Raw genomic sequence first — 9,281 nt, 5'->3', positions numbered from 1 at the left:
ACTAGGGTTATAGCTTAGCAAGCAATAATAATAATAATAATAATAATAATAATAATAATAATAATAATAATAATAATAATAATAATAAATATGCATAGCGTATTGATGAAAATTAATTTTAAAAATCGTTTTCAAAAAGTCTATGCTAGTGTTCTCTAGTCTTGGGTAGTGCCATAGCCCCTGTACCATGGTCTTCCACTGTCTCGGGTTAGAGTTCTCTTGCTTGAGGGTACATTCTGGCTCATTATTCTATCTTATTTTTCTTCCTTTTGTTATTTTTTTATATTCTTATTATTTATATATGAAACATTTATATTAGTATTGTTACTCTTCTGGAGATATTTTTTTTTTTATTTGTTCATTACTTGTAGTTTATCTATTTTCTTATTTCCTTTCCTTACCTAGCTATTTTCCCTGTTGGAGCCCTCGGGCTTATAGCATATCCTGCTTTTCCAACTAGGGTTGTAGCTTAGCAAGTAATAATAATAATAATAATAATAATAATAATAATAATAATAATAATAATAAGAGCGAGTCGAGATGGTTTGGACATGTGCAAAAAATGGAGCGTTCGGAATTAGGAGGGAAACCCTAAAAAGACCTAGGTATAGAGGGTGTCACAGCTGAGATATGTCCGTGTATATGCAGAGGGGATAGATGCCCTGCTGATGGGCCGTCTGTATAGCAAATGAAGTGACAAATTGCATGGAAGATTCCTGCACAATAAACATCAATGATTCAACAGTGACATGTTCAGTTACTTCTATAAGTAAGTATGCACGCATATACATAAAATACTCTTGAAGCCCATGGGCTTATAGCATCCCGCTTTTCCAACTAGGGTTGTACCTTTTCTAATAATGATGATATTAATAATAACAATAAAAGAAGCCCGCACACTTACCACATTTAGGATAGCTGACCACGAAGACATCGCTGCTTTTAACGGAGAAATTGAAGAGGCGTTCAGCGTAGTCACGGTAGATGCCTTGGAAGAAATAACCCGATGGACGGACGCGAACCGCTCCAGATAGGTAACCGGCGAATTCTTTCTTGATCAATTTATTTTCTTCCTCCGTCGGTGTTTCTAACGTATAAGGGAATTTCTCTGCCATCTGGGAAAATGAGAATGAAGGAAATGGTAGATTCAGCAGTGTTAAAGAGGGAATAAATGTTTAAAAGTGTCTGCTTACAGCAGGTAGAGAACGATGCCACTCTGCGTTACCTCAGTCTCGTGGAGACAATTGGGAAACGGGGTTCCTACGGGTGGGTTTGAATCTATGGAATTTAGGCGTTGGGGCCTGTGAGGCTATTCAATCTCCATAAGTTTTTAAAGGAAATATTTATTTTGGTGGTGTTGTTGTTCTTAAAATACTTTATTTTTCCTTGTTTCCTCTCCTCACTGGGCTACTTTTCCCTGTTGGACCCCTTGAGCTTATAGCATCTTGCTTTTCCAACTAGGGGTGTAGCTTAGCTAATAATAATAATAATAATAATAATAATAATAATAATAATAATAATAATAATGGGAGTGGTATTACAGCTTTCTAAAAAGCCAAAATTAAAAATAAAACTATCTCTCATTGCTATATCAAAAGCAGTTGTCAGTCAAAAATGAAAATGTTCTAATGATAATTCACTGGTCTATTTTATCTAAATTATAAGCACTGTACATAAATCAATAATAAAAACAAAAAACCATCTCCATACCATACACTTGACTAAAGTAAGCATAAACATTCTGACATATTAATTTCTCAACCATGGCCACAAGTTTGCACGGGATGTCAGAGACCTTTAAAGTAGGAAGTCCCTTTATCTCGTGTGACTAGCAAACAGGACATGGTCATTTGCGTTTATTGAATGGTGAATTGATTTCAGTGACTACTTATGTGGTTTGTGGGTTTTAAACTGAAGAGATCAATGGAAATATATGCATACATACATACACACATACTGTGTGTATATATATATATATATATATATATATATATATGAGAGAGAGAGAGAGAGAGAGAGAGAGAGAGAGAGAGAGAGAGAGAGAGAGAGAGAGAGAGAGAGAGAGAGAGTCCAAAATTTTTTATAGATATGAAATTTTGATTAACCAACTGGAATTCATATTTGCAGTGTTAAAAATTCTCTTATCAAGTCACTTTCTATTCACCCTTTTCTCTTCAACATTCTACCATCCTCACTTCAACGTTCGCATCTACGGCAACCTATTTTGGTGCTCTCGGTCAATTACGCAGATGTTCCTTCATCTATTAACGGACCTTGAGGGGAATCCATGCTAAAGCCTAGATTAATGAATGCCATCAAGGCAAATTTTCCAATCGTTTATCTATTAGACATATAATCTCCCCCGTTCTCTGTGGTTATAGAAAACGAACTCTAGTCTACCAACATTTTGGTTCATGCGGTTTCAACTCCGGTTTGGAGCGATCGAATTTTGGCTTGATATCCTACACACGAGTCTTTTTATAGTTTATATGCAATATATGTTTTGTTGTTGTAACTGTTTTTTTTTTTTAAATATTCAATTTCAATTGTTCATAATTAATCAGATCGTTTATTTATTTCCTTATTTCCTTTCCTCGCTGGGCTATTTTTCCATGTTGGAGCCCTTGGGCTAATAGTATTTTGCTTTTCCAACTAGGGTTACAACTTAGCTAGTAGAAAAGGGTTCTCTTCTAACTTCGAGTGGCCACTGGGGTCAAATTTCGTGAATAATGAATCAGCATTTGCTGCATTTCTTGTATTGCTGTGTTCACTGAGTTACATTTCTGTTGCTACGTCAATAAACATTTGAATAATTCATATTTCGTTCTAGTTTATCTTTTGGACAAACCTAGTGCAAGTGACAGCTTTCGCTTGCCCAAAAAGGTGTAAAGAATATTCGCAGTCTAGTGCGTGCTGCTGCCTCGCCGAGCATCGCTTTCACGTATACTGTCCAGGTGCCAACATATCACAATTTCGGATTTAAGGATTCCAGGTTTTACTATTGAGGATTTATTGGCATTTTAAACTTACAAACTAACTTGTGTTCTTTTCCTGGATTTAATTGTCATGGACATCCTTCAAGTACTTAGGTTTAGAGGTTTAAAGGCCACTCATGAATGGCAGAGGCAAGGGACAGTGACATTGACCTATCAAACAGGACAATGGCCTAGAGACTGACCGCATATACATATGAACAGTGCCCAAGCCTCCTCTCCTCCCAAGCTAGGACCAAGGATGGCCAGGCAATGGCTGCTGATGACTCATCAGATAAACCTGTAGACTCTCCCAAACCCCCAATCCTTAGCTCACAAGGATGGTGAGGTTGCAGCGACCAGAGGAACTAACGACTTTGAGTGGGACTCGTACCCCAGTCTGGCAATAACCAGGCAAGGACGTTACCAACAGGCCATTACAACGCAGTCCGTGTTGATTGTCAAGTACACTTCATCATCGCACTTAAAAAAACAGAAAATCTTCCACTTCTTGAAAGCCTTTATACAATCATGGGACCGTATAACTGAAAGATCTCTTGATTTAACCACTTTAAACTACTCATAACTAGTATCGTGTCAAGAGATTTTTTATAGATCGCTAACACTGTTTTCTTTGGCAGCACGATGTGCAACAATTGTCTTAAATAATTTGTAAGCCCAGTTCTGATAACTTGAGGAATCACTGCATATGCAATCATTATTCATAACAGCTAACCACTCTAGTTTAACCATTAAAAGAGCAATTCTTTTTCTTACTGTCATTCTATTTTGAAAAACCTTAATTTTCAAGTCTATCAACTTTCCATAAATGTATATCAATTTTAAACAACAATACAAAAACCTCAACATCGTAGACTGACGCCATAAAACATTTAACTCACATAGCATGTGTACGGGTACCATCACCAAATTAAACACTTACGGCTAAAGTGTCTTGGAATTTTTTTCTACTTCAACATATAAATTCCATCATATCTCATCTATGGACAATATCCTGTAGTGGTTTTGTTTTACTGATTATTTTATGTTTTCCTTTTCTACGGGACACTGTATAATCAAAACTGTTGTAACATTATCTTCCTCTTGTTTTGTTTAAGTTTTTAATGTTTATATAAAAATATTTATTTTAATGTTATTAGTATTCTTAAAATATTTTCTTTTTCCTTTTTCCTTTCCTCCCTGGGCTATTTTCCCTGTTGGGGACCCTGGGGTTATAGCATCCTGCTTTTCCAACTATGGTTGTATCTTAGCATTTAATAATAATAATAATAATAATAATAATAAAAATAATAATAATAATATAATGGAGATAATACGCGCACATACGAGAGAGAGAGAGAGAGAGAGAGAGAGAGAGAGAGAGAGAGAGAGAGAGAGAGAGAGAGAGAGAGAGCTACAAGAAATTTTCTCACGTACAGATATAAACAAAGTGACTGTCTCCTTATAACTCATAAGACTAAACATTTGATTTCATCAAAAGAAAAAACAAGAAACTTTAAAAGTAAATAAGAAAGCCCAATCCGCTGTCAGTTAAAAAAGGAATACTTGCCTCTGCTAAAAATAGATGGCGGGTTAATAACCTCTTTGTTACGATGGGATTTTGCGTTAAATTCGTACCTTATCTTTGGAAATACATTGTGACTTGGGTTTCAATTGGAGTAACATTGTGAATAAAAACTTTCTAAAACACATATATTACACAAAAATATATTTATCTAGCGAGTTTTGATGATCAAAATCAAAATAAAATACACATGCGGGAGTTAAAAGTACTGTACAATCTAATATAGTTGAAGGTAAAACAGACGCTGTGCGCTATATAAAAGTGAAAACGAAACTGGCTTATAAAACAAAGCTTAAGTCAATATAGATTATAATCGGATAAGTAAACCGCAACGCCAGTCTACTACACAGTAGAGTACTATGAGCTGAATCAAGTCTACTACACTTCGAGATCAATACGTCCCATCTCATATTGTACGTAATAAGAAACTGTGGGACTTACCGTCTTGACATTCGAAACACAGCACACTGAGCAGAGGTTATCTACGGCAGGAACACGGACTATTCACAGCTCAGCAACAACTGACACAGTGACTACTTAATAACAAGAACAGGCGTGTGGTGGTTGCTGGTCAGTTGCTAGCAGTAGAGTAAGGAGAAAGTTGCCACCTCGCTCTCCATTCTCTATCTCCGCGCTTCGGAAAAAAAAAATAATTTCTCAAGGACAACGGAAAAATCGCTAACTCACTTAGTCAACCATCTCTCTATCAGGATTTTATCTTTAGTTCTTACGTCAGTATTATCTTGGCTTTGCTCGTTCGTATGATAAGGATAAATTGACATCGTTATTTTTCTTATCGTGATTGACGCGTATATTTTAATCTTACATGAATGCTATTCTTAATGTGTTGATGTAGATATCAGAACATTTTATCCACTTGAATTCAAGACTAGTGAAATATTTAGATATGGGCCATTATTTACCTTTCACCTCACACTACAGTATAGTGTATTTAGGCGCAAGCGCGCGCACACACACACATACATACACACATATATCACACACACACACACACACACATATATATATATATATATATGTGTGTGTGTGTGTGTGTGTGTGAGAGAGAGAGAGAGAGAGAGAGAGAGAGAGAGAGAGCTCTAATCTTTGATCTTGGTTAAACACTCGAGTGTTCCTGCTATAATGACTCATCATTAGAGCATAAAATTATTAAGATAACTTTTTTGAGGAAATATTGACTCGCTGATGGTGAGAAAATGTCTTTTTCGTGATATGCATGAAACCATACACCACATTTTGTGTCCCGTGATATAATTGACTTTTAATTTATGAAGTATAAAAGAAAAAGTTGATGAAAAGACGTTTTAAATAACACACGACAAGAATATATATATATATATATATAAATATATATATAATATATATATATATATATATATATTTATATATTTATACCTGTATATATATATATATATATATATATATATATATATAATATATATATATATATATAATATAATAATATATATATATATATATATTTATATATTTATACCTGTATATATATATATATATATATATATATATATATATATATATATATATATATATATATATCCCTGTATATATATATATATATAGATATATATAGATATATATATATATATATATCCCTGTATATATATATATATATATCCCTGTATATATATATATATATATAGATATATATATATATATATCCCTGTATATATATATATATATATAGGTATATATATATATATATATTCCTGTATATATATATATATATATATTTGTGTGATTGTGTGTATGAATGTATATGGACGAACCTCTAAAGAATGTTAATGAATATATGTACTAAGACAGTAATTGTTTTCCCAAGAATGTGAGACCAAAATCAAAAGAAGTATGAGCATGGGATGGAGATCTTTTGGTAAACAAAATTAAATTACAATGAGTTAAATGTCACTTTGTCTAAAGAGAAAAGTAATTCATCAGATGGTCAAACCAGTATTAAATAATGCATCAGAAACTCAGAGCCTTGTAAAAGCCTTAAAACATAAGTTAGTTACAATTCAAAGAACTATAGAAAGAATAATGATGGGAATAACACTAAGAGACAGAAAATGAGCAACCTGGATACAAGAGCAAACTAAAGTAGAGGATATTCTAACATGTAAGAAAAAAATTGGACATGAACAGGATACATAATGAGTTTGACATATAAGAGATTGGCATTAAGAATAACTGAATGGATCCATATAGATTGCAAACGAAGCAGGGGAAAGAAAAGAAAAAGTTTGATTGAAGAGCTAAGAAAATTTGCGGGTATAGACTGGCATAAAAACGACCATAAACACGGGAGTGGAAGGTCATGTCTAAGGCCTTTGTCCTGCAGTGGACTAGCTACAACTGATAATGATATATATATATATATATATATATATTTATATATATATATATATATATATATATAATATATATATATATATATAAATATATATATATATATATATATATCATCATCATCAACTGTAACTAGTCCACTGCAGGACAAAGGCCTCAGACATGTCTTTCCACTTACATTTATTTACGGTCTTTCTATGCCTGTATATATCTTCAAATATATTCACATCTTTGTGTTTGTTACACATTCTAAAGAATGACCATATAATCAATGGCCAAGCTCCTCTCCATCCAAGATAGGACCAGGGAGGGCCTGACAATGGTTGCCTTCCAGACCCCTCACCTCTGGCTTATAAGAACGGTAATGTTTTGGATACCAGTAGAAATTATTATTCTGTGAGTGGGGGCTCAAACTCCAGACTCCTGAATTGTTAGTCAGAGACAATTTCAATATGTTATTAGGAAAGAAAGTCCCTGTCACTTTCTACCTTAAAAAGTGAACAATGGATCGAATCTTCTGTGCAGTAGTACTTCAAATAAAATTAGCCACTTCATAAAGGTACACAGTAGGCACATCACCAGCATGTTGAACCTCCTATGCATACTGGGCCATTCATACTTTTCTTGCCCTCATTCCTATGCTTCCTGGATTTCAAGGACTTTTCTAATATATCTTACATGCCATCAATTCAATAATTTCTTAGCCTTCATCTACTACACTAAACATTCCAGCTATTTAACCAACCGTTCTTCCTTTAACTATTCTGCGAATCGTCTCTTCTCTTATTTTATTATCTCATATCCACTCACATATACTCATATAAATCAAACAATTCCATTCTTCCACCACTCGTAGTAGCATTCAATATTCTGGGTTTAAATCCCTGGAAATTATGTTCAGGAATGCATTCAGGACATGGTTCCCCCATGCAGAATTGAGTGATCTAACTCCTTCCCAGGATTTGTCAATCATTTTGAGGTAACTGACAATGTGGAAATATTACTTCCAAAACTCTTAAAGGGTGAGCGTGATCTCTTAGGTGACCACAAAGCATCGCTTAAAATTTGCTTTTGTACATAGCTTTTTGAAGTACTGTACCAGATCTACAGATCCATGAATTGGAATATTGGTGTGATGTTGCGTGGCAGGAGCGTTATTTATTTCATAAGTGACAGAAACCCTTTCAAAAAATCAATTGCTTTGATTTCGTCCTTTTACTGGAGAATCATACATATTGTTTAGATTGTGCGATTGTAAATTTTTGCCATATCTGCAGCACGTATAACTTGTTCATGCTTCTCAATGATTGGGGGATTGTACATAAGAAACAGGGTTTGGAATGTGAGGATCTTCTTCATAAGGTAATTTTTTTAATTCAGCACCAAAAACCTCATTGACTCATTCCAAAAATAAAATGCATGTTACCCAAGCCTTGTTGTTAGACCTCCACATAATGTTCAGTTCTTTCTTCTGTAACTTGTGGATTTTATGAGGGAAACACCTGCTAGCATTAACACAAAACAGCAGGGTTAGATGGTCTTTCATAGACTTGTGACTGGGAGTTGCCTTTTCTTCTACAGTAATGACGGTCCCCTTTGTCATCTTCCAGAACAAACCAGTCTTGTCATAATTAAGCATTTGCTGGGTCATGATGAACCTTTTAAACTCTACAACGAATGCTTCTGCAACCTTCACATCGAAGCCTGCAGTCTCACTATGTTGTACAACATTATGGATGCCAGTTCTTTTATTGATTTTTTCAAACCAGCCATGATTTGCCTTGAAAAATGTTTCTTTTTCTGCTGACTTATCAAGCTCTTTTTTTAACAAGGTCAGCATACAATACCCTTGCCTTTTTTCAATAATCGTATCTCGTGCTAATGGCTTCTCGTTCATCCAGACGAGAAGCAACTTTTCTATGTTATTAGGAACACATGCTCATATCTTGGGAAAAGAGAGTAAACATTTTATAGTACAGTATAGATTAAGTTTCAGATTGTTAATAAGAAGCTGAAGTCATGAAGGTTACTTACCTATACTATCGGATGTTTGACAGCCATAATTAATTCAACTATTCTTTAAGTGATCACGACATCTTGATAGAGAAGTTGAACTCATACCATGCGAAATTTAAGGGATCAAAAGGAAAAGTGTTTCTCCCACAAACAAATTAGCTGTGGGTATATGAAAAGTATCTGTTAGTAATTTTGTACTAGATGTTAGAGAGGCATCAAAAAGGGAGGAAGAAAGGTGGGACATTGGGTAATTTTTTTTTTATATTCATTCATACATGCAGAAATAATGCATGTTGCCTTTAATGGTAATGAAACTCCATGAT

General features: G+C 34.2%; 1 protein-coding gene across 1 annotated transcript in view; it reads right to left on the bottom strand.

Moving 5' to 3' along the window:
* The window catches only part of LOC137631996 (luciferin sulfotransferase-like), a 19,902-nt gene extending 14,747 nt beyond the window's left edge, over positions 1-5,155 (bottom strand). The window contains exons 1-2 of the mRNA XM_068363986.1: positions 4,999-5,155; positions 905-1,115 (exon numbers count right to left, since the gene is read on the bottom strand). Of these exons, the coding sequence (XP_068220087.1) occupies positions 905-1,115 (211 nt within the window). The 5' untranslated portion in view covers positions 4,999-5,155. The remainder of the gene's footprint in view (positions 1-904; positions 1,116-4,998) is intronic.
* Between the last annotated feature and the right edge of the window lie 4,126 nt (positions 5,156-9,281).

Source organism: Palaemon carinicauda, chromosome 40 (genome assembly GCF_036898095.1).
Source record: "Palaemon carinicauda isolate YSFRI2023 chromosome 40, ASM3689809v2, whole genome shotgun sequence".
NCBI classification, from domain to species: Eukaryota; Metazoa; Arthropoda; class Malacostraca; order Decapoda; family Palaemonidae; genus Palaemon; species Palaemon carinicauda.
The sequence above is the reverse complement of the archived record's forward strand: the minus strand, read 5'-3'. Positions and strand labels throughout refer to the sequence as shown.